Source organism: Gorilla gorilla, chromosome X (genome assembly GCF_029281585.2).
Source record: "Gorilla gorilla gorilla isolate KB3781 chromosome X, NHGRI_mGorGor1-v2.1_pri, whole genome shotgun sequence".
NCBI lineage: Eukaryota > Metazoa > Chordata > Mammalia > Primates > Hominidae > Gorilla > Gorilla gorilla.
Genome location: NC_073247.2, coordinates 20,166,550 through 20,192,725, shown reverse-complemented (window position 1 = coordinate 20,192,725; position 26,176 = coordinate 20,166,550). Strand labels below are relative to the sequence as shown.

The following is a 26,176-nucleotide window of genomic DNA, read 5'->3' as shown; positions in this document are numbered from 1 at the left end:
AATGATTTAATAAAATGTAGATGGAAAGTTGATTTAGATTTCCACCCCTCCCACTTTTTTTTTTTTTTTTTTTTTTTTTTTTGCAGATGAGATGAATACTAGGACTTTGACCAAAGTTGGTCCATGAAAAACTCCATGCACTGAATACTGAGCATTTTCTGAAGCTGGTGACAAACCTGCTAGGACACAGACACAGTCAGTCTTTTGTCTTTTCCTCTCCAGGTTCTGATGCCAGCACAATTGAAATTCATACTGCAAGTGAATCCTGCAACAAAAATGAGGGTGACCCTGCTCTCCCAACCCATGGAGACCTATGAAGGGGATGTGCTGGGGGTCCAGACCCCATATTCCTCAGACTCAACAATTCTTGTTCTTTAGAACTGTGTTCTCACCTTCCCAACACTGCACTGCCAAAGTGTAGCAGCCCTCAAACCTTGCTCTCATCACCAGTTAGAGCTTCTTCCCGAAGAGCCTTTAGGATAGGAGAAACGATTCATGCACACGCGTGTGAGAATGGAAGAGCCCCCTCCAGACCACTCTACAGCTTCTCTAGCCTTAGTTGCCACTAGGAAGTTTTCTGAGGCTGGCTGTAAAGTAAGTGTAAGGTCCACATCCTTGGGGAAGTAGTTAAATAAAATAGTTATGACTGAGCTCTCAGCCTGACTTGGATTCTGTCTTAACACTCCTAGCAAAAGAAAATATATGTACAGTTATGCATTGCTTAATGATGGGGATGAGTTCTGAGAAATATATTGTTAGGTGGTGTCACTGTTGTGTGAATACCATAGAGCACAGTTACACAAACCTAGATGGTACAGGCTACAGCACACTTATGCTATACGGTAGAGCCTATGGCTCCTATGCTACAAACCTGAACATCATGTGACTGTACCAAATACTGTAGACAACTGTACCACAGTGGTAGTTTTGTATCTAAACATACCTAAACATAGAAAAGGTGCAGTAAAGATGTGATTTCTAGAGGAAATGCTCTTGACTAAGCTTATTGATGATGCCAAACAGCAGCAAGGTAGAGATGCAGCAGGATGAATAGGGAACCAGGGCCCCGTGGAGCAGCAGCACAGCCTGGCCTCCTAACACACACTAGGGGGCAGAGAAGACAGCATGACTTTGCTCAGGAATTGAGCTTCATGCTGTGCTGAGTAATGACATAGTCAAAGGAATACTTGGAACCTGACTAATGCCCATATTTCCATCAGTTAAGATATATGAGGGAACTTCAAAAAGTTCATTGAAAAATGAAATGAAAAAAGATAAAAAACAAACGCTATTTCTCAACATAGGCTCCATCAAGGTCAAGATACTTTGTAAGTGATGACACCAGCCATGTAGTCCATCCCTAAAGAACCGAGGGTCCTGGGAATTTAACCATGTCAGTGCAGTCTTTTTTACACTATTAACTGAAGAAAAATGGGTGCCCTTTAAGGATTAGGAAAGAAAAATAAGTCAGAAGGAGGCAAATCAGGACTGTAAGGTGGATGTCTAATGATTTCCCACCGAAACTCTTGCAGAATTGCCCATTCGATGAGAGGAATGAGCAGAAGCATTGCTGTGGTGGACTCCCTGGCAAAGCTTTCCAGGACATTTTTCTGCTAAAGCTTTGGCTAATTTTCTCAAAACATTCTCATAATAAGATGTTACTGTTCTTTGGCCCTCCAGAAAGTCAACAAGCAAAATGCCTTGAGCATCCTGAAAAACTGTTGCTCTGACCTCTGGTCTTGACCAGTCTGCTTTGCTTTGACTGGACTACTTTTGCCTCCTAGTAGTCGTTGCTTTGATTGTGCTTTGTCTTCAGGATGGTAATGGGAAATCCATGCTTCATCTCCTGTTACAATTCTTCAAAGAAATGCTTCAGGATCTTGATCCCATTTGGTTAAAATTTCCATCAAAAGCTCAGCTCTTGTCTGCAGCTGACCTGGGTGCAACAGTTTTGGCACCCATAGAGTGCAAAGTTTGCTCAATTTTAATGTTTCAGTCAGAATTGTGTAAGCTTAACCAGTTGAGATGTCTACGGTGTTGGCTATTGTCTGTACTGTTAATTGCTGGTCCTCTTCAATTAAGGCATGAACAAGATAAATTTTTTCATCACAACTTGATGTGGATGGTTTGCCATGGTGGGCTTCATCTTCAACATCATCTCATCCATTCTTAAAATGAGTTATCCACCATTTGTAAACTGATTTCTTTAGGGCACTGTGCCCATAAACTATTCATCAAGCATCAATGATTTCACCATTTGTCCACTCAAACTTCACCATAAATTTGATGCTTGTTCTTGTTTCAATTTTAACAATTTATGTTGCTCTGATAGAGGCTCTTTTCAGGTTGATATCTTATCATTCTTAGTGCCTCAAACTAGATCCTGTTAAGAGAGGTTCTAACAAATTAGTATGAGTTTATTTTGAGGCAAAACATTTTTGAAATCCATGTATAGTTTTTCCATAATATGTATGTCCATGAACTTTTTGAAGCTTTTTTTTTTCCTCCCCAAAATGTTGCAGCATGCAGGGGGATTACAATCCACCAGCATGTATATAGAAAAGCAAGACACACTATCTTCTCAGGACACTGCAGACAGCTCTGCCATGTGACACCTCCCTTCATATCAAGATTAGGACTCCTTTTCTTCTACAAGAGTCCAGCAAGGTTCTGCATTTGCACGTCTGAAGTCAACAAGGCTGTAGATGGATTGTGAACACACCATGAGGTAGTGTCTGCCCAGGGCTGTCCCAGCTCTCTGGATAACCATTGCTTCACTTTCCCAGGGCGAGCCTGGGCTAGGCCACACTGACGTTGATCAAAGGTATCAAGGAGACGTGAAGTTTTAGATTTTCTAGGGGAATCTGCATCCTTCAGCTCAGTAGTGCCATTCTGTCTGCCCTCTCCCTCAGGATCAGAAGCCCTTCCTCTGTTTGAGGATCCCCTCTTACCTGATGAGGCAGTCCCACCACCCCATTCAAAAACCAAAGAGGCCAGCTGCTGGCTTTTCCAGCCTCCCTTGCAGCTAGAGCAAGGCACGTGACCTGGCAGAGCCAATCAGGCATGTCTTACACGTTAGAAGCTTGTGCCTCAGGGAATGGACTGCAGAGAAACACTTCTGAAGCCTTGGCAGCAGGCAGGCCCACTTTGGCAGGTAGCATTGGGTGTGCCTCCAGGGCCAGTCCAGCATCCAGTATCGGGGTGTGGGCAGCACCCAGTTCCATCTCTGTCATCTTCATGAGCCTAGTCCTGCAGCCTGCTCTTGGCAGTTCCTGTCTGTTTGGCCTCTGAGCCCAGTTCTCCAGTTTCTTAAAGCTGCCCAATATCTGGCTCATTCATTCCTTTGGGCTTACATTAGCTAGAGTCAGGTTCTGAAGCTTTCAAACAAGAACCCTGAGATCTGAGTATCCAGCCAAGATAAGGACTCCCAGATGGGGCACCAGGCATCACCAGCTGATACTCATGCATATGTCTTTAACCTGGTGAGCTGAGCTGAGTGAGAGGGTGAGGTACTGGGCCAGGCCTAGGTACTGGGGACAGAAACATTATCATCAGGACGTGTATTAAGGCAATCTAGGGAATGAGGAGACAACTGAGCAAACAAATGATGAACTGAGATGATGGCCAGCCTTGGTTCTGAGTGACTTCCCTGTAAGGCTGGTTACTGCAGGGGATGTGCTTGTTCTGTTACCGTTTAAAGATGGCAGGTGCTCAAGTACCTTGGGGTGCTACAGGAATGATCCAGTGGAGAGAAAGCGATGATGATGATGGAAGGAAAGTTCTTGAAGAAGTGAGAAGGAACTAGGATCTACAGCCAGGAGTTTGGGTTGGCCTGTGACAAGGAGGCAACAACAGAGGTGTAGCTGGGAGCAGAGTTTGGGTGGAAAGGGGAGACTGTTCCCATCAGATAGCTTTCACTTGATTTTAATTTACTGGCCAGTTTATCAATCCCACCATCAATTTTTTTTAAGAGTCCCCAAATCCACCACCTGGCAACACACTTGCTCCACTTGGCAGGGGCTAAAGAGAAAAATGAAAATGAGAAGGTGAACCCCAGAAAACACCGGAAGACAGGATAAGTTTTTCTCTAAAGGTGACAGCTGCTCATATAATATTCAGTCTTCAGTTGCCAATTCAAGACTTGAATTTGGGATTTGGTCCCTGCAAAAGTCTGGATCATCAGTGAAGGTCACAGGCACACTTGGATCTTTCCCAGGGAATCACCACAGAAGCCTCTATGCCCCTAGCCATCTGCTTTGTCCTACTGCGGAACAAGCAGGATTAGAGGGAAATGACACTGTGACTTTGTCTGGGACTCATCTGCAAAGTGAAACCTTAGACTAAGAGTAAGGCCATCTCTTCGCCTCTCGGAATCTACAGCCTCCTTCATAGAATGCGGATAGCAATATCCATTCACTAATTACATTATTTAACAGCCACCTAATTAATTAAAGCAGCATAAATGAAGACATGCACAGAGCAAATGTCAATAAATGTTTGCCACATGTTGGTTTGCACCATGCAGACGTCCATGTCCAAAGTCACCCCATCCTGTTAGGTTCTGCAAATTACTCAGGGGTAATTCGGGAACTCAAACTCCCGGTCAACCAATCCGCCGATGAGAGAACATTCATTTGCTTTGTCTTGTCTCCAACAGCCAGCCTGAAATAAAGAATGAAAAGGAAACACACTAAAAAACGTGATCCCTGGACAGAACCACCTTTCAGAACAGCAGGCGGCTGCTGTGACTGCCATGTCACTGCGTTCTGCTCCCAGCTCCGTATCTCACACAGCAATCCTAAACAGAGGCTCAAGGTACTTCCTTCTGGAGAAAATACAGAGCTCTGTCTTCAGTCGTTCAGTCAACGTGGGCCCAAGAGTTCCAGAGCGAGAGGAAGAAAGCACACCCACCAAGTTCTCTAATATCAAAATAGAGCAATTTATTCAAGACACTGAATATGATCTGTTGATTCTCTCTTGAAACAAATGAGCTACAACACACAAGGTGATTTTTTTTTTTTCTTCAAAGAGCGTGAGGGTGAGTACAGGTGGCGGGGGGAATGAAACGGCGGTCGCTGTCATCTCAACGGAATCGGAAAAATGCCAATAGAGAACACGTCTGGCTGTACGTCTGACACAGACAATAAAAACTGCACAAGCCAGAATGCAAAACTTCAGTGAGTGGCGGAAGGAACATTTCTGCATTTGACAAGAAACATAAGCTTTTTTTTTTTTTTTTTAAATGGCGGAACAAAAGGTTAAAAAAGAGAAAAGCAACAAGAACAAAGCAGACCCTTACATTTGACAAAGTGCACTTCACTTGGCTCCATGATCTATTTCTTAGAAAGACTAAACAAAAGTCAAGTCCTACGGTGTCGCGAGGGGTCAGAGGGTTTCACCCTGTAACGTCCGGCCCTTTTGGTCCCCCTTGGGGCAGCATCCTTTTCCCAGGTGTGTGCTGGACCTGACTCTCGGTCACTGTGAACCCGACCAAACACTCTAGGAAGGTCTGTCATGCTATGTCTGCTTTCAAGGTCACGTTTGGTCACTAAGACTTAGGCATTCCTCACCATATTTTAAGAGCTGTAAACAACGTTGAACAATAACATTCCACAGGCCATTTCTTGATTACAGGGATGACTCTACCAACATTCCAGCAGCAGAGAGGGTGAGTAGTGGTGTGCAAATGCTGGAGGCTCCGAAAACGGCTGTCCATGGTGTTGTCCCACTGAGAACGGGGATGGATATGAAGGGTGCTAGCTGCATCTCGCGCTTGGTTTTGCTTGCGGCCGCAGGCTGGGGAAGCCAGGGATGGAGCCTGGGGTCCGAGGCCTCCCAGCCCAGGTTTCTACCTAACAATTCCGACATGGTTCACATTCATCAAGACTAAAGCCATCCCTCGGGAGAGACCCTGGCTACCGACATTCATGTGAAGATTGTCTAGTGAATTGCTTGCGACACATCCCACCATCGCCATCCCACAGTTGTTACTGGTTTGTCAAGCATAAGCCATGTCCTAACGACAGGCTGGCCTTTGACAGCAGATGTTCTACAGAGATGAGTGCATTTTTATTTGGGTGGGGTAGAGATGGTGTCTCTTGGACCCCAACAAACTGTACTCTAAACTTAACAGAGTCCTTGGGACGGGAAATCATCACCTCATCCAGGGACACTGGCTATCTTCAAAGATGGGTGCGGCGACTCCACATCACTGTGACCTTCTTTGCTAAGTGTTTCGGAAACAGAGCCCGAATAAGATACTCATCTCAGAACCAGAGCACTTTTTGGTCTTCTGGGACATGAATAATTCACATACCCAAGTGGAAGCCAATCAATGATCTGAGAATGATCAACGCACCCTGGCTTTTGCAGGTGGTCCTGGCACATTCCAAGTTCCACGGAAGCCCTGACCCTTCCCCGATGGCTGGGTTTTGGCTCTGCAGATGAATGCCACCTTCACAATAACACCGTCTCACTGCTGGAACACACACCAGATTGCACCCTACCCACTGCTGGTGACACAGCAGCCCCCATGGGCTGGGCCATCTTCCTCAGCCCTTCTGCCCACAGGAAAACCAATGGGAGAAGAGGCCCTTGTCCTTTGGCCTTTTCCCCCTTGCTAATGACAAAAATAAGTCCGTGTCGGGTTATGACAGCAAGCAGATGGAGGTCACCAGATTCACTGAAGTGAAGCTCTTGTAGGAACACAAAGCCTTGATTAATTTTTTAAAAACAGCAAAAAGATTATTTAAAAAAGATCTTTCTCCTAGTCTTCTGTGAGACAAAGAAATTATAAAGATGGCAGAAATTATTAGCGACATTCTACCTCTATAATTCACGTTCAGGACTGAAAATCTTCCTTCTGCATTCATTTCTGTCAGCGTTAGACTAAGTGACATGCGGGCGCCTCTATGTCAGCTCTGCAAGGACTCGCCAAGCCTGCTCTTGGAGAAATGACCATCGGTCGTTATATGGTTGTGGGAAAGATGTAGCCAACACGCCTAATCCAGCCGAGCAGTCGGTTTCGACGGCTTCTGCAGTACCTTATGGTTCTGCCAATGCTCCCTTGAGGCCAGAGGGCACGCGGCTCTTCGCTGCTTTCCTGCTGGCTGCCAAGGTGCGTACACACCAAAAGATGCGAGGTTCTTCTTCCAGCCGGCATGGCTGGGACCTCCCTCACTGGCTGCAGAGCAATCTCGCTGCTGACCCCGAAGACTGACCCTTGTCCAGGCAGAGTTTTCCTGACCACCTTTCCTGAGGCTGAGGGGAAAGCCAGGGGCTCCCTCAGGCCCTGCCTGTGGCTTCTTCGGTTCTTTTTAAAACATGAATCACACAAAGCTCTCTATGTCTGATGGCCATTTTAAGATTTTAAAATTGTTTTAACATAAAAATATTTTTTTTTCCAAAAATACTCCAGGCTCTTTCTCTTATAAGTCATTTTTTTTTCTCCTGTAAAAAGCCCCCCTGCCCTGCCTTCTTACATAAAGCACTTACTACGCGCCAAAGTGCCCTGGAGACCTAAGATCTGAAGCAACTATGAGAAAGGTACAGAGGGAGAGAGAGAGAGAAAGAGAGCACGCCAGCGAGAAAGCGAGCGCGAGCGCGAGCGCAAGGGGAGGAAAGGGTGGGAGAGGGCGGAAGGGGGAAAGCTGTCCGTGGGAGATTGTGTCTTCATGCCCACGGGGCTGCATCTCTTGATGGTGCACTGAAAAAGCAGAGCTCACCAGACAGAGTGGAAAGGCAGGGGGAGGGGCAGGGAGCAACAGAAGGAAGAGACAACAAGCCCAAGACAGCTTCCATCTCAGACGGAAGGCCCCCAGAAGATAGAATTCCAGCCGATAGAAAAACCACCCAATGAACAAAGAAGATTCTAGAAAATAGAAAGTGTTGGGATTACAAAGTTGCGCGTTTCATCGGTACAAACTGGTCTTTGAACCTCCTTTGTGAGAGCAACTGTAGTGTCCAAATTGTTAGGGAAAACAAAAAAAAAATCCCAAGGAGGAGGGTTTTTTCCCCCTTCCCTGTTTGGTTTATCACAGCATTTTGCTTTTTTTTTGGCACAGCTTTTTACGTTTCTTTCCATTCAGCCATCACAGAGCCTGTTCCGGGTGGAAACCAATCCACACGCCTCGAGCTGGTGACTTCCTCCTTCCCAGGCTGAATGTCGTCCTCAGTGGAAACCATTCTATCCCCGTTTGATATGATTTGCTTCTGTTTTTGCTTGCCTTTTAAAAACTTCTTGATGAAGATTACGAAAACATATAGACTCCTGCGGCCAGAGACGAGTTGGTTTCAGAGTACACTCTAACGCAAGTCAAGTTCCTACAGTTTTGGAGAATAGAGCTGCAACCCTACACATTCACGGCTGGTCATTAGAATTCTTTTCTTTTTTCGATAATATTTTGTGGTTACTTCCGCAGATCCAAAACACACACCTGGAAGGAAAGATAAAGCACCTGTCATCTTGAGAGACAATACAAAGATGCCTTTAGAGTGAGAAGTGGGCAAGCTACGGCCCCCACGCCCAATCTAGCCCTCCACCGATGTTTGTCAGTAAAGTTTATTGGAACATCGTCATGAAGGGTCAGAGAAGCTCTCATAACAGACTGGCATCTGGACATCGGACCGAGCAAACTGAAGCAAACAGCACAGAGCAGAAAGGCCAGGTTAAGGGTAATGATAGGAATTAACAGAGTGGCAGAGGTCCCAGAAGGGACACCTGCAATCGTGGGGCAGATGACAATACGAGCCCAAGTACACAGCCTCTGACATTTGGGGACTACTCTGACACTTGGCCGGTCAGCCAGAACACCGCTTGCCCCAGAGGTCAGGGCAACCTCAAGTCCAGCGGAAAATAAGAAATCCAGATGCCCCATGGGAAGAGAAGAGGGCCCAGGAGACCTGCAGGATGGCCACCAGAGGCCCGGGCTTCTCAGCCGCAGCATGGGTGACGACTGTGGCCACCCTGTGCACAGCAGGAGGTTTAGCAGCATCCCTTAGCTCCACCCATCTAAGCACAGTCATGCGTCACATAATGACGTTTCCAGCAACAACGCACCGCACAGACCGCAGTGGTCCTGTAAGATTATAACCATATTTCTGCTCAACCTTTTCTATGTTTAGATAGATCCGGATGCACAAATGCTTACCATTGTGTTCTGGTTGCCTACAGGAATCAGTATGGTCACCCGCTGTCCAGGTTTGTAGCCTGGGAGCAATAGGCTGTACCACACAGCCTAGGTGTGGGACAGGTATTATCATCTAGGTTTGTGTCAGTCACTCTATGATGTTCAGACAAAGATAAAAGTGCCTAATGACACATTTCCCAAAACGTTCCCGTCATTAAGCGACACATGACTGTAGTGACAACCTAAAATGGCTCCAGATATTGTCTAATGTCCTTAGAGGTGCAGAATCACCCTGGTTGAGAACCACCAATTTGACTGAGAAAATGTTGACTAGAAGGACACTCTGGAAGGGACAAGGAGAAGGCCATTCCCAGATGTGGTACCAACTCAGATGGGATCCAGCCCAGAAGCTTCCTTTGGCACTGGGCTAGGCCCTTCAGGACACGAATGCTGCACACGCCCTGGAAGCTCACTTAGGCATCAGCTGCCCCCAACACCCCACTCCCCAGCAAAGCAGAGGTGTTGCTTACAGAGCCGTCGGACGCGCTGGCGCCCACTTTGTCTCCTCGGGCGTTCCAGCACACCTCAAAGATGCCGCCAGTGCCTCGGTAGCTGTGGACGAGATTTCCACTCTGCAAAGCAAAGCAGCTGTCACTTACAACACAAGGGGCGCCTGCGACAGATGCAGGTGTGGAATGTGCGCTCCTCCGGCCCTGACGTTTCGTCATGAACATTTTCAAGCATGGTAAAATTTAAGGGTTTTCAGTAAGGACTCTGGGGGCCATGGAGATGTGCCTCTAGGACTTCCCACCACGAGGAGTGAACCTGATTACTTATGCCTGCGGAATCTGCCACCACATTTGCGTGGATTCTGAGGCTGCACCCAGCTGAGGACTGATGGAGGCGGGAGACCATGGCAGTCACCTGCTGAGACTCAGACTCATCTGGTGGGTAAGTGGTTCATGGACTCTCCATCAGCACGACCAAAACTTTCTACAGACCTGTAAGGGCCATCCCTGACTCTTCCTACCCTTCCCGTCTCCTTCCCAGGGTCAGACTGGCCTTATGGTCTGAATTCTCCCTTCCCCCTACCTTCCTCCCTGTTTCCATCACAGCTCTTTCCCCCAATAAATCTCTCGCCCATCTAATCCTGTTTTGGTGTCTGTTTTTTGGAGGACCTGAATGAATACAACATAATGAATACACCCACCCCAGTAGCAATTAAATTGACTGTAATTCATGATTAAATGTAATAATATGCCATGACATTAAAATGTACGTATTTTTGGACATTTGAAAGAAGAAATGCATAATATACATGTAATGGAAAACACCACAGACCATTGGTTTCTGGTTTAAAACAGCATTAACTTGACAAATCTAAGAGGTAGGGGAAGTTGAGGCCTTTGAAAGAGTTGAATAAGGTCAGGCGAGGTGGCTCATCCTGTAATCCCAGCACTTTGGGAGGACGAGGCGGGAGGACGGATTGAGCCCAAGAGTTCAAGACTAGCCTGGGCAACACAGTGAGACTCTGTCTCTACAAAAATTAATTTTAAAAAATAAAAAAGAGAGAAAGAGTCGAATAAGCCTTCACTCATGATTCACTATGGTGACAGGCAGGAGAAATCTGAACACCGAGACCAGGAGGGCTGTCCCAAATCCTCTGCTCAATTGGGCCCCTTAAAGGGTGGTGTTCCATGAACTGAGAAAGGTGTGTGTCGGCAGTATTACAGATAAGTATTTTTATACTTGGAGAAAGATTAAAGTGGGCTTTAAGATTTCTCTTAAAAAAATTCCTAAGGATTTCTTGGCCGGGCACGGTGGCTCATGCCTGTAATCCCAGCACTTTGGGAGGCCGAGGTGGGTGGATCACCTGGGGTCAGGAGTTCAACACCAGCCTGGCCAACATGGTGAGACCCCGTTTGTACTAAAAATACAAAAGTTAGCCGGGTGTGGTGGTGCGTGCCTGTAATCCCAGCTACTCGGGAGGCTGAGGCAGGAGAATCGCTCAAACCCGGGAGTCAGAGGTCGCAGTGAGCCGAGATGGCATCACTGTACTCCAGCCTGGGTGACAAGAGTGAAACTCCGATCCAAAAAAAAAAAAAAAAAAAAGAAAAGTCCTAAGGATTTCTTTGATTTATAAAAAAGGGTTGAAACAATTCAGTGAGTTCTTGACAACAGGCTGTACCTAATTGATCATGTCATTGTTTTGATAATTGATGTGTTGTTTTTACAAATCCACCCATTACTATTTCTAGCGAGGATTTCAGGAACAGAGACTCTTGGACACTAGTGCTGAGATGCGTGCTTCCTGGAGAGCTATCTAGGGCTGTGGGGCTGGGCTTGGCGTCGGGTTGGCTCTACACAGGGTCCACCATTTCCTTTCCTTCCCTGAGAGGATGTGGTTCACATGAGGTCCCTGGGAAGCCCGTGATCTCAGTGGACCCCTTGCCAGTGAACAGGGCTCACCACCCATGAGTCCACAGGGGGAATGAACTTGAGGGTATAAATCCACCTGAATGTCAACCAAGCCAAAAGGAACCAAGAAGGCAGTGCAGATGAAAGGGGGCAGGGGAAGGCTGTGTGATTCCTCCCTCCTGAGGCGAAAGGGACCCCTTCCTTATTTTCAACAGCTCCTAGCATATCATCACCTCTCTCTTCCCTTAGACTAGAATCACGTGCTGATGGCCCTATACAATCCTTTATGCTATGCAGTGCTACTTCCCATCCATTTCTACACTTTACAGCTGGAATTCTTCTATCCTCAGGTGTGGCCCAAGATACCCACAGCAGCCACCTTTATTTAAATCCTATGTCCTTTCAATCCCTGCTCAAAGGACAACACAATATTGACATACCTTATGTCCTCAAACAGAACCTACTTTGATTTGAAAAATTGAGGCTAGGCACGGTGGCTCACACCTGTAATCCCAGCACTTTGGGAGGCAAAGGTGGGCGGATCACCTGAGGTCAGGAGTTCAAGACCATCCTGGCCAACATGTGAAACCCTGTCTCTACTAAAAATACAAAAATAAGCTGGGCATGATGGCGGGTGCCTGTAATTCCAGCTATTCAGGAGGCTGAGGCAGGAGAATTGCTTGAATCTGGGAGGCAGAGGTTGCAGTGAGCCAAGATCGCGCCACTGCACTCCAGCCTGGGTGACAGAGTGAGACTCCGTCTCAAAAACAAACACAAAAACAAAAAAAAAACAACAAAACAAAACAGAAAAGAAAAATTGAAGTTGCATGACAACAGCAAGAGCACATTCCTTCCCACTCCCTGGTCTGCTCCGTAGGGGAGCTGCAGGAGCTGGTGTGGCCTTGACCCCGTTAGCTGGTCCCCCACTCCCACCCTCTAACCGCAGTATCTAGAGAGCAGCACTTTGGTGATAAGTGCTAAGAAGAGGAAGAGGCAGGTGGAAGGTTTCGTGCCATGGACTCAGAAAAGTGAACAGAAGACAGTGGCTCCTTCAAGGAAGAACGTGTGCCAAGGTGAGGGTTTGGAATCAAATGGCCAAGAGCCATGATTACGGCAGACACGACGCCCTTCCTCAGGGAGGGGAGCTGCCGGAGGTGTCTGGTGGGGGAAGAGCTGACAGCCCACGTGGGGTGCACGTGGACAGCATCCACTGGGTCTGCCCGGGGAGCCTTGGCTTGCTCAACTCCCTCCGGGGCACTGCTCTGAGCCAAGGGCACTGGAGTCGTGGCTATTCGGGCATCCCTTACTAAAAGGATTCGGTGTAGGGGTCGGGAGCTTACCTGAGTATTCCAGATATGCACGCACTTGTCGAAGGATCCACTGGCCAAGTACTTCCCATCAGGGCTGAAAGCTACGCTATAGACAGGCTCCTGATGCTTCGTGAGCGTGTGGGTGCAGACGCCTCGTTCTATGTCCCACAGTCGCACCGTAGAATCAAACGAAGCACTAGCAAGGTGGGAGAGAAAGCAAAATCACATACACATGGTGGTTTCAAACAGTTCTCCATAATGTGTATCAGATCTCCAGGAGTTGTTTTTCCCAGCTTTTATGTTTCAAAAGATAATCAACTAAAAAGCTTTTTGTCTTCTAAATTGTAACTACTTACAAGTATTAAAAACAAAGCCATAGTCATTAAACAGAAAAAAAGCTTTAATGGTCTTATTAGGGAAACAATTTGATATCTACATTTGTTTCTGCACCTTTTTTTTTTTTTTGAGATGGGGTCTTACTGTGTTGCCCAGGCTGGAGTGCAGTGGCGTGATCATGACTCACTGCAGCCTCGAACTCCTGGGCTCAAGTGATCCTCCCGCCTCAGCCTCAGCAGAGAAGCTGCAACCATAGGTCCACACCCGGCTAATTTTTATTTTTTTATTTTTTGTAGAGACGGGGTTTCACTATGTTGCCCAGGCTGGTCTTGAACCTCTGGGCTCAAGAGATCCTCCTGCCTCACCCTACCAAACTGTTGGGATTACAGGTGTAAGCCACTGCGCCCAGCCCTGTTTCTATGTTTCCTATAGACGTAAATGGTAAATATTTTTGTAGAATATTTATCAAGTTGCCTAAAATGCCCCTACAATTTAAAACATGACATCTATTATTACCAACTAATTTAATACAGACAGCCATATTTGGAAAAATAGCAAATTAAGTGAATAAACATTTAAAAAACTTTTTAGGCCAGGTACAGTAGATCATGCCTGTAATCCTAGTGCTTTGGGAGGCCAAGGTGGGAGGATCACTTGAAGCCAGGAGTTCAAGACCAGCCTGGGTAACATAGGGAGACCCTGTCTCTAAATAGAAAATAAATTTTAATCAAACAAGAATTAAAATACAATCACATCCACATACGTAATCACATTATTGAAAGCTGCAAATTTTAGTTATTTTCAAACTTAAAACAGTAATATCTATCACAAAGCTATTGTCTGGCTTGCTTTCTTTCAACAGGGACCCATTAGGTACTGGGATGCCCCTTTTATACTTGCTGACTAAAAGGATAATTTATGCTCCTAATAGTACCACGTGACGCAAAGGCACCTTCTGAGTCATCACAAAACGACTCGAGTGTGTAGTACTATATCACACTATATCACAGTAATTTAAGTGGATTTTATGACAATTACTTGAAATATGAGAATTACGGCCTATGTGTTGTTTTTTTGGTTCCGTCTCTCAGTGGATGCAGGAATTCCATCCTGTCCTCTCTAAGAGATGACCTTAATTCGAGCACCGTCAACAGGAGTTGGTGCTGCCTGGCTTGCTGTCCCTCAACTGTGGCTCTGCAGTCATGTTGGGTGGTTTTTTTCTTCTTCTTTTTTTTTTTTTTTTTTTTTTTGAGACATGGTCTTGCTCTGTCACCCAGGCTGGAGTGCAGTGGTGTGATCACCGCGCACTGCAGCCTCAATCTCCTGGGCTCAAGCCATCCTCCTGCCTCAGCCTCCTGAGTAGCTGGGACTACCGGCACACGTCACCATGCCTGGCTAAGTTTTTGTAGAGATGGGGTTTCACCATGTTGCCCAGGCTGATGTTGAACTCTTGGGCTCAAGCCATCGTCCTGCCTTGGCCTCCCAGAGTGCTGAGATTATAGGCGTAAGCCACTATGCCTGACTCAAAACCATCCTTACCTTAAAGGCAGGTGTTACTCGATAATTCTATCCTGGCCCCTTCAAAGTGAGCTACCGCTTTGCTTCCTCTGAAGGGCTTCAACACACGTGCATGGACGTGCTTTAGCAGAATTTCCTGTTGTCTTTGTGTAACACAGAGCTGTGCCAGCTGTGTTGCCTGCCCTTACCTTGCCAACATGATGTTGGAGTTTGGGTTGCTGGTGGCGGGCCCAGTGGGGCTCCACTTGATGGTGTAGATCTCTTTATTGTGAGCCTGAAGGTCATGGATGCACACCTCCTGTTTCATGCTCCAGATCTACAGAACACACCAGACACAACATGAGCAAAAGCCATTCCTGCATCCGGGAACGATGTGGAGTCATTCCTCCTGGGAGCGCACATGGGGCCCAGGGCAGGGTGGAGGGTGCACAGTGGTGAGAAAGGCTGCAGGGAGGCTGCGATTCTCAGTGGGACTATGACTGAGAAATCGTAGCTCACCGGATGACAGAGGAAGGGAGGGTGGTCAGTAATAAATAATCCTCATGTAAGAGTGACCGTGAGACTGGCATCAAGTGCCCGGGGTTGTCTGGGATTAAACAGCCCACCCCTTGCCATGCCGACTCTACCTTCAATGTCATGTCATCCGAGCAGGATGCCAGCAACATTCCAGACGGATCCCATTTGATGGCGTTGACCTCGTTCTGAAAGAGAGCAGAAGAGTCTGAAAAAGACATCAGGGCCTGTGAGTAGATGAGGTCACCTTCCAGCAGGGGGCAGCAGCGCGCCACCGTCGCTGCAGAAGGTCTTCAGCTTCAGCCTGACATCAAAGGGCACAGCCCAACCAGCCATCTAGTTTCCTCTTTTTCTCACTTTGCCTTTTTCATTTATATAAAACCACAGCCCTATACCACACAACACCAGCCACTCTCATCCATACTTCATTGAGAAAAAAACCTTCCCTGCTAGGAAGGAAGGCAAGTGAAGAAATCACATACCATAAAACGCAGCACATAAAACCAGTAAAACCAGTTACTTTTTAAATTGGCCTTTGAAAATCACTTTCCTATGCACTTTTCTTTTTCAGACAGGGTCTCACTCTGTCTCCCGGGCTGGAGTGCAGTGGCAGGATCACAGGTCCTTGCAGCATGAACCTCTTGAACTCAAGCAATCCTCTTGCCTCAGCCTCCCAAGTAGCTGCGACTACAGGCAGGCACCACCATGCCCTTTTTTTTTTTTTGGATTTTTGCCCAAGCTGGTCTTGAACTCTTGGGCTCAAGCGATCCTCCCACCTCGACCTCCCAAAGTGCTGGGATTACAGGCGTGAGCCACCATGCCAGGCCTCTTATGCACTTTTAATGTAACAGTTCCTCCCGTGTCCACACCCATTAGAAGGTACTTCTCTCCTGCAGGTGAGTGGAGGTGGAGGGAGGGGTAAACATGAGAAGTGAACCCTCACCTATTACGGAGTTCAAGCGGGGTAAGGGCTGATCCAGGTGGAAGATGGGCGACCCAAATGCACACACAGGCAGGCACACATGTGCAACACAAGTGAGAGGCAAATGCTGAGTGGCACAAACACACATGGCACAGGCAAAATCCTGGCTGGGGGCTCGTGATCGGCACAGCCAGGTAGCGAAAAGCACAGGCTCAGGACACCTGGGGACCACGAGGCTAAACCCTGGAGGATAAAGGTGAATGAATGCACCCAGGGGCCAACGGAGACGGGGACACTACTGGGACAGGCATGTATAAAAGAACCACCTGTGGCAAAGTTTCAGCTGGGGAACAGCATACCCAGGAGAAATGAGGGGACATGGCGTACCAGCTTGGGGCTCCCTCAGGGGTGACTACAGGGCCCCATATGTCCAGTCCAGTCCCACCATGTGACACCTGCTGTTCCGGACTAACAATTAACTAATTACACACTCATAATGAATTTTCTAAATTTCATACTCCTAAGGGCTCCGGTTTGGATTAATTGTATGGTCAGGTTGCTTTCTAAGAACATGGAGTTTTGAAGGGTGTGAACTGGACAGTGACGAGGCCACATCTGTGTTCCATGAGGCACACGTGGCCCAGGAAAGGGAGGAGGAAGAAGTTTCGCGGCCCAGGAGCAGGCTGCTGCGAGAGCCCGGGAGGGTGGAGGGGGCCGACTGGAGAGGGGGCTGAGGGGTGTGAGTGTGCACACGCATAGGTGTCTATGAGTGTGAATGCGTATGCAAGGCCAGCAAGGGTGGCTCTGACTGCAGCTGTTCAGAGGAAAACTCATGGGCCCAGGAATGTAGAGCTGGTCACCATTGGCTGTCCCTAGCCAAGCCCATGCAAAGGAACAAATAACTTCCTGGGAGCGGATCCCTAGCTCTGCAATGCAAGCCCCGGTTCCTGGGCCGCCTCCAGAGCCGGCTCATGGGACTCCACTCAACCCCACTGAGCTGGAGCTTTGTTCAGGGCCATCAGCCACATTAAGACCCACTTAAAGGGCCAAGGCCTGTGCTGGTGGCAAGGTCCCGGGCAGGACACCTGGGAACTGCAGATAGTGTGTACAGCTCTATTAAAAACTTGTGGATAGTCCAGGGTTAGAGGAGAAATAAGTTTACACCAGGAAAAGAGAGTCAGTTTGGAGCCAAACAGATGTTAACAGGACGATAGGTGCCTGTGCTCTAAAAGCGCCTTCCTTTGGGACAGGGACCCCTGGGCCAGGGGTGGGGAGAGGTGGGCACTAGGGGAATCAGGACAAGGGAATTTACATCAGTTAAGTTAGTGGCACGATGGCAAATCTCCAGGGACTGTGACCATCCTCTCCTGCTTTAACAAGGAACCCCCACCCTGCCCCACCACGGAGACATCCTGGGTGCTGGTGAGAGAAAGGCAAGATGCCATGGTCCCAGCACTGATGCACTCTGCGTTTTCTGGGAGAGGTAGACACGCAGGCCAGCAGCTACTGCCAGGGCTGTGGCATTCATGTGGGCAGTAGGAGCTCAGGGGGTGCCGTGAATCCTCCCCAGGGCTTGCAGAGGATACGTGAATGGGCCTGGAGACTGGGGAGGATTCTGTTTTGGACCGAGAGCTGCTGTAGAGGTCTAAGGCAGGGAGCATTCCAGGCAGGGCTCAGCGCGGGGCAAGGTGCTTGGCTGCACGTGTCTTTAGGAGGACAGAGGCACAGGGAATTTTTGGACACTAGCCCAGGAGGTCGAGGCTAGTAAATGGGTTTACCAGCAGACTGGAGATTGCAGAAGGTTAGAGACCATAGAAATTGGCTAATCTGAGGGAGATTTGGTGAAAGACCGGGAAGCGCCTCAGAGACCAAACTAAGGAATTTGCTAAGTCAGCTGTTGTTCACATTGTTGTTCCCCGGTATATAATGGATCTGTCAGCCTCTGCTTGCCTTTAGGATTTTCTCTGTCATTGATTCTGGTGTTTGATGACCATATGCCTAGGTGGATATGGTCTGTTCTGTTTGTGTGGTTCTGTTTATATTTGTTCTGCTTGAAATTTGCTGAGCTTCTTGGATTAAATGTTGATGTTTTCCACCAAATTTAGGAAAACTTGGCTGTTACTGCCTCAAATGATTTTTCTGTTCCATTCTTTCTTCTCTCATCACGCATATAGGTTTAGGGTCTCTGATATTGTTCCATAAGCCACTAAGCTTTTATGCATTTTTTCGATCTTTTATCTGTTCTTCAAATTGGCCAATTTCTATGCTCTCTAACCTTACTTCTGCAGTCTCCCATCTGCTGGTAAATCCACTGATGTGGTTTAGGATCGGTGTCCCCACCCAAATCTCATGTGGAACTGTCATCCCCGATGCAGAGGTGGGGCCTCGTGGGAGGTGTCCGGATCATGGGGGCAGATCCCTCGTGGCTTGCTGTCTTTGTGAGTTTTTGTCCTTTAAAAGTATGTGACACCCCCCCACTCCTCCCACCTCTTGCCCCTGCTCTGGCCATGTGAGGTGCCTGCTCCTGCTTCACCTCCTGCCATGGTTGGAAGCCTCATGAAGCCTCCCCAGAAGCAGACGCTGCCATGCTTCCTGTGTAGCCTAAGGAACTGTGAGCCAGTTAAACCTCCTGTCTTATCAATTACCCAGTCTCAGGTATTTCTTTAGAGCAATGAGAGAATTGAGAACTGCCTAATATACCCACCTATTAAGACTTTCATTTCAGACATTATATTTCTCAGTTCTCAATTTCTTTTTCTTTTTTTTTTTTTTTTTTTTAAAGAGACAGGGTCTTGCTCTGTTGCCTAGGCTGGAGTGCAGTAGTGCTATTGTAACTCACTGCAGCCTTCAGCTCCTGGGATGTGACTACAGGTGTGCATCACCATACGCGGCTACTTTTTAAAATTTTTTGTAGAGACAGAGTCTTGCTATGTTGCCCAGGCTGGCCTCAAACTCCTGGCCTCAAGCAATCCTCTGGCCTCAGACTCCCAAAGTGCTGGGATTATAGGCATAAGCCACCACACTTAGACTCCATTTGTTTTTTAATGATTTTTTTTTTCTATTCACTGCAGATGTGCCCTGTCTATTCATTTATTGTGAGCATCCTTTCCTTGATGTCCTCTACATGTTTCTCATAGCTACCTTAAAGGCTTTGTTGCCAAATCCACCATCTAGGTCATTTCTGAGTGAACTGTTCTCACTGCCAACCCCAAACTGAGTCAATCCAACCACTATGGTTACCATGGGGTAACCATGACAGCTCAAATAGCCAAGGGGCGCATTAGAGCTGGTCTGCTGCTGCAGTAGCTTTTAATTCTAGGCACACAAGAGTCGGCTCCCACATCACATTCTCACGAACTCGAGACCAGTGACAAGAGCTCTCACTTACTGTGTGTCCCTGGAAGGTTTTGACTGGGCGGTCACAGCCGAGCCTGCACACATGGATACACATGTCTGTGCTACAGGAGGCAAAGGTCGTGTTGTTCTGCCAGTCCACATCAAGGGCGGGGGCTGCAGCAGGGAGGGAGGACATCTGGAGTTACTCACTGTTGCACAGCTCCATGGATTTACAACAATGAACAGCACAGTCAAGAAGCCTCTTTAGTTTACTTATTTATTTATTCTAGAGACAGGGCCTGCTCTGTCACCCAGGCTGGAGTGTAGTGGTGCGATCATGGCTCAATGCAGCCTAGAATGCCTGGGCTCAAGGGATCCACCCACCTCAGCCTTCTGAATAGCGCACGCCATCACGCCTAGCTAATTTAAATTTTTTTTTTTTTTTGTAGAGACGAGTTCTTGCTATATTGCCCAGGATGGCCTTGAACTCCTGACTTCAAACTATCTACCCGCCTCGGCCTCCCAAAGTGTTAGGGTTACAGGCGTGAGCCATTGCACCCAGCCAAGAAGCCCCATTTAGTAACATGATGAAAACGTCTCAAGCGTGAACACAGTCTCTTTCTAAGACCTTAAAGACCCTCTCCTGCCATGTTGGCAGGGATGACAAGATGTCCTGGGAGAGAGGCTCCGTGACACTTCTTGCACCCCACAGCCTGCAGAATCTCCCGCTCCCATGGCACAGTTAAGAAGGGCAGGTGAGAGGGCTGCCCTGCCTGCTCTGTACCTTGCTGCTTCCAGCGGCATCTCTGCAGTGAGCTCATTTGATTTAATTTTGGACAAAGAGGAGAAAAAAGGAGAGGAAAGATTTCATGTCCTATGTTCAAGATACCTCAATATGAAAAAAACTCTCCCATAACACATTAAGGCATCCCCTTGACTAGGGGATAATTAGGGTCAATAAAAACCCCTTTAGGATGAAACGGGACGCACACTTCAGGGCCTGTGACCAACACCCTCCCTGACTTTGGGCCTTTCTCAGGTCCAGGTGGTTCAGGGTCACAAAGACAGAACAACGGGGAGCTGACCTCCCCTTGTAGTTTAGTTACAGCTATGGGTCTCATTCTCTACCTTCTGATTTATTTTCTAGGATGGCAGCTGGGAATCCAACAACTTCCCAATGTACCAAAATGGCCAAGGCACTCGCTAAAAGCCAGGCCCTGGTTCTGTCCTCGGAGCGTCTGCCTCCACAGGGCTGGACCATGCCCTGAGAGGCACTGGAAGCACAGGTGACAGGAAGGGCACAGAAGTCCTAGCAAATGGACCTCATTCCTCGTTCTGCCTCTTTACTGATGTGCAGCTGCAGGTTGACGGCTTCCTGGAGTCTCAGCTACAGATGTGGATGTTGCAAGCAGCCCCAGACAAGGGGGAGCGAGCCGAGGCATCTCAGGGGATCAGCAGTGCCCCTGGGACAGGGAGTGCGCTGGAGGTGTGGAAGTTCCCACGGTGGGGGCCACCGTGCACTCTCATCCTCTTCTGCTTCTGGGGAAGCGTGGCTTCAACTGCTCACTCCTGTCCTCTAGCAGAGAGTGGGTCTGCGGCTGGGAGCGAGCATCTGTTCCACCTCCTCTCAGGCGTCCACGGACTGCAGGGGTCACCTGCCTTCCTAGGGGCCAGGAAGGGTGCTGTGCTCAGGTCTCCGGTCTCTTTCCACTGTGGGGGCCACACCAGCAGATCATGTTCCCTGGGCTTCTTCCCACCTCATGCCAGAGAACTGATGAGCAGCAGAAAAGGCCATGCGATGCCGAGACAGAAGGGCACAGGGGAAGAGGCGGCTTCTCTGGTGATCTCTTCCCTTCCCCTGAAGGTTCTGAGCAACCCCACCCTCTTATTAAGGATCATCATGAGGCTTCTTGTGTGGAGAGAACCTCCACAACCAGCCCCGCGTCCGGAACGCTGACTATCAACGGGAATGATTTAGGGATGTGAAAAGTACTGTGCTCCATTACATGTGAAATGGAGGGAAGGGGCCTCCCTTCCCAGGGTTCATGCTAATTTAAAGGGGTAATGTCTTACGGGGCAGGGAGCTTGGGACTTCGAGAGCTAGTCGTCCGCATCTGACCACCTCTCGTAACCCTGCGCTTCCCATGCAAGCCCATGGAAATGACTTTTAGCTACTGAGTGGGCTCCATGATGCCCCCACAAGAGGAGGCAGCAGGGTTAGGGCAACTCTACAAGTGTGCCCAGCCAAGAACTCTCATTGGTTTTCCTAGATACTATGGTCCATTCTGTTATTTGCCAAGTTATGTTCTCCAAGGTAGCTGTAAACACTGAATTAGCCAATAATGAAGCATTGCTTCTAGGGGAAAGAGAGGGTTAGCTTCTGCCAGGCTCTGGCCACCATGTCCTTACCAATCAACCAATATAGAAACTCATCTTATGTGAGTTTTTTTTTTTTCTTGGAGATGAAGTCTTGCTGTTGCCCAGGCTGGAGTGCAGTGGCACAATCATAGCTCGCTGCAGCCTCGAACTCCTGGGCTCAAGCAATCCTCCTGCCTCAGTCTCTCGAGTAGCTGGGACTATACATGTGTGCCACCATGCCCAGTTTTTTTTTTTTTTTTTTGAGACAGGATCTCACTCTGTCACCCAAGCTGGAGTGGAGTGGCACAATCTTGGCTCACTGTACCCTCAATCTCCTGGGCTCAGGTGATTCTCCCACCTCAGCCTCCCTAGTAGCTGGGATGACAGGTGCACGCCACCAAGCTTGGCTCATTTTTTCAAAGATGTTTTTGGCAGAGATGGGGTTTTGGTGTGTTGCCCTGGCTGGTCTCAAACTCCTGGGCTCAAGTGATTCTCTCACCTTGGCCTCCCAAAGTGCTGGGATTACACGAATGAGCCAACGCACCCAGCCGTGTGTGTTTCTTAAAGGCAGTCAGCGCTGAACTGAGAAGAATCCAGCTTTCTCTGAATACTAACCATCAATTGCCCCTATTCTTCCTTGGTCTTCAAATAAGAGGTGCAAGCCTCCATGTGTTTATCCTCCATAAGCACAGGGACCCCATTCGCTTCCCCATCCAGCTCCTCCTGCAGGCGGAAGGTGTGGGTGGGAGGACGCGGGTGTCAGCAGTGGTCTTTTCCACATCTGAGATCATCTCTTCTGTTCCATCCCCAGCAGCGTGTTTCATGACAGCCCCACAGTTCTTGACGCATTTTCTTGGTTCTCGTTTACAACATCGCCTGAGCTAAACAGCAAACTTCTGGTCCAGCCTCTGCACTTGGGCATGTGATTAATATACCTGGAAATGTGACAATCTGGCGAGCGGTCCAAGAGATGGCGACCAGCATCCGATGACTCCTCCATCTAAAGCAAGCTGGTTCAACCCGCGGTCCAGGATGGCTTTGAATGTGGCCCAACACAAATCTGTAAACTCTCTTAAAACATTGAGTTGTTTTCTTTTTCTTCTTTTTTTTTTTTTTTTTTTTTTTAGCTCATCAAGCTATTGTTAGTGTTAGCGTATTTTATGTGTGGCCCAAGACAATTCTTCTTTCAATGTGGCCCAGGGAAACCAAAAGACTGGACATTCCTGATCTAAAGAGAGGCTCCCCCGTGCTCAGGTGGTTAGCCCCACTCTGAGTCAGCTCCTGCAGCCACAATGCTTGGGGAACCATGTGGGTGAATGGCCGGTAAGAGGGCTGAGCTACGCTGGGGGCCTCTGTGCCCTCCCTCCCATGCATAGGCCAGTTTGGTTCAATAGCCCTCATTCTTCTGGGCCCAGCCAGTCAGTTTCCTTTTGAAATACTTAGAGATTTACAGGAAGCTGCAAAGGTAACACAGAGAGGTCCTGTGTCTCCTTCACCCAGGTTCTCCTGAGGGTTACATTTTGCGTAGCTGTAGCGTTGTATCAACGCTGGCAAGCTGCCACTGGTGCAATTTGCCTGTAGAGTGCTGTCATTTTATCACATGGGTAGATGTGTATCGCTGCAACTGAGACCCAGAAGTGTTCGTCGCCACTAAGATCTCCCTCAGCTACTGTATCGGCACACAACCTCCTCACATGCTCCCTCAACTCCCACAGCGCTGACGGCTCCCAGGTTTCTAGCATTTTAGCATCATGAGAACGTTACGTCAACGAAAGCACAGAGCATGCAACCTTCTGAGACTGGCTTTTGTCACTCGGCAAAATGCCCTTGAGATCTCTCCTGGCTGTCGTGCATCAATAGTTCATTCCTTTCTGCGGCCGAGTTTCACTCCACCACGAGGCTCTGAGCTAAGGCTTCCTGCCGACGGTGACCAAGGGCGCCCCCACGAGGTGTTACTGGGGAAAAGCTAGTGGGGCAAGGCAATGTCTCCTATCGCCCCATTAAACACCAAACCTGCCACAGCCACAGAAAGGCGCTCCTCACAGCTCTTCCCAGCTGCATTTCACCTGGAAGAACGAGCTTCTTTCTCTTCATTTTGAACGTTCTTTAACACACTGACTGACACCAAAAAGAGAGCAAGTAACGCCTAGATACGTCTGACCTGCCGACGGGAATTGGGTCTACCTCATGGCCAGCCAGATTACAGGTGAGAAGCTCACGCAATTCAGAACAATGTGGTTTGTGGTCTTCCTGGGTCAGCTGGGTAGAAAACCCTTCCATAGGGCCTGGGGACACTTTGGGAAAGATTATTTTCTGCTGAAATACTTTACAGATGAATTCTTAAGATACAAGTGTTAGAGGAACCTTATTGATGTTTACCTCGGGCATATTTTTCTCTGAAAAACAGAAGCCAGAACTTTCTGCATTAGACATCCCTGCCTCACCCCCCGGGGTCTGCGCGTCTGGTATTCTAGGGCTGTGAACCTGTCATAGCATCCTTCCTGCCTACAAAGGTAGGTTTTGGCACTTAAGCCAAACGTGACGGAACTCCATTAGGAAGGGTATTCTCACTAGCCACCTGCTTTGATTTGCAGTCTAGAGCACAGAGTAGCAAGTGTCTGGCATGGAGATGACACACAGATCACAGGCTGTAGGTGGAGTTGCCAGGGAAAGATGGAATGGGTACGGGGTTTCCCTTTGGGGTGAAGAACACTTTCTGGAGGATCTAGTACATGTGCTACCTGCATTGGGAGCCTTTTGTCTCTAATATGCTCAGCACCTTCATCAACAGTGTCAATTAAAGCAACACCAGTAACAAATTTCACCGGCAACCCTGAGAGGTGTGTTTGGTGTGGGTCCCAAGCTGTGCAGGAGTGGCTCTCCCTCTCCAGGGCAGCAGAGCAGAAACAGCGTCCTCCCTGAGTCTCCCTCACTCTCTGAGCTGCCTGTATGAGGAGTTCCTGCTGAAGTACTGCATGGAATATAACAGACGTGGGTGCCTATGCATCTGACACAATCGTGGCTCAACAGGACCTTCGGTTCATGGTCTTGTTTCCTGCAGGGCCCAGGTCCCCTGCCTGGAGCCCTCCCCAGGCGCCGATGGCTGTTCTGCCTTGGATGGTTGTTGCGGTTAGCCCTCCCATTCAGAACATCATTTAAGCACCCCAAGCTGCATGACAAGAAAGACACTCGATCTCCTCCTGGACAATGCCCCAGGGACAGCTGACAGAATAGTTAACTTTCGTCCCACATATTTAGGGATTCCTTCAAGACGGATCAGACATTTGCCCTTAAGGGAAGTGGCACCTACCCACTTCTGTCCACTTTAAGCCAGTCTAAAGACTTCCAATAGTCTATTAGCTCTGCGGGTGGCCATCTGTCTTTGTTTTAAGAGGCCACGTCTAACATCAGGACTGAGTTACACAGAGGAGGGAGTTGGGAAAGAAAATGAAGAATCATTTTGGAAGACCGAGGTGGGCAGATCACTTGAGGTCAGGAGTTTGAGACCAGCCTGGCCAACATGGTGAAACCCCGTTTCTACTAAAAATACAAAAATTAGCTGGGCTTGGTGGTGCATGCCTGTAATCCCAGCTACTCGGGAGGCTGAGGCAGGAGAATTGCTTGAGCATGGGAGGCAGAGGCTGCAATGAGCTGAGATCGCACCACTGCACTCCAACCTGGGTGACAGAGTAAAACTCTGTCTCCAAACAAACAAACAAACAAACAAACAAAAAAACCCAAAACGACCCACGAAGAATCGGGTGGGAATCTGGAAAATCTGAATCTCTACAGACTCCAGAGCCCTGGGCTAACGCATGTGGCCTGGCCTGGCTCCAGTGCACAAAGGGATGTAGTTGGCTCCAGAGCAGCGGCCACACATCTGTGTAGGAAGGTGCTAACACCACAGGTCCGAGGCTGATCTCCCTACAGAGGCTTGCTTGCAAGGCCGGCCCTTGGCTAGCGACTGAGATTTTAGATTTCCGGAGAGTTCCCACCCTTCCCTAACAGACGCAAGCGGCTCACTCTGCTAACACTTGTTTGTGCAAACAGTGTGTTTATGCTGTGCCCCTGCTTTCCTTCTGGGGGTCTGCAGTTTTGGCTTGTACTAGGCACTGGGTGCTTACATGGCCAACCCCCAATAAAAACTCTGGGCACTGAGACTCTATGGAGCTTCCCTGGTATAAAACACTTCACAGGCATAGTTACAACTTATTCCTGGAAGAATTCAGCATGGCCTGTGAGAGTCCACTGGGAGAGGAGCCTTCGAAGCTCTGGATTTGGCCGAGTGCACCGTTTCCCTTTGCTAATGTTGCACTAAATTCTTGTGTTGTTAGAAA

General features: G+C 48.3%; 2 protein-coding genes across 4 annotated transcripts in view; one reads left to right on the top strand and one right to left on the bottom strand.

The window, feature by feature from the left end:
* Positions 1-2,689, top strand: part of GPR143 (G protein-coupled receptor 143) — a 42,622-nt gene extending 39,933 nt beyond the window's left edge. Inside the window, exon 9 of the mRNA XM_019019379.4 lies at positions 223-2,689. Within this exon, the coding sequence (XP_018874924.1) occupies positions 223-317 (95 nt within the window). The 3' untranslated portion in view covers positions 318-2,689. The remainder of the gene's footprint in view (positions 1-222) is intronic.
* A 2,231-nt stretch (positions 2,690-4,920) lies between these two features.
* The window catches only part of TBL1X (transducin beta like 1 X-linked), a 256,272-nt gene continuing 235,016 nt past the window's right edge, over positions 4,921-26,176 (bottom strand). For all 3 annotated transcript variants that reach the window (XM_055377011.2, XM_063702810.1, XM_063702809.1), the window contains 6 exons: positions 19,534-19,655; positions 15,337-15,411; positions 14,899-15,026; positions 12,887-13,052; positions 9,659-9,760; positions 4,921-8,435 (listed from right to left, as the gene is read on the bottom strand). In XM_055377011.2, the coding sequence (XP_055232986.1) occupies positions 8,409-8,435; positions 9,659-9,760; positions 12,887-13,052; positions 14,899-15,026; positions 15,337-15,411; positions 19,534-19,655 (620 nt within the window). In that variant the 3' untranslated portion in view covers positions 4,921-8,408. The remainder of the gene's footprint in view (positions 8,436-9,658; positions 9,761-12,886; positions 13,053-14,898; positions 15,027-15,336; positions 15,412-19,533; positions 19,656-26,176) is intronic.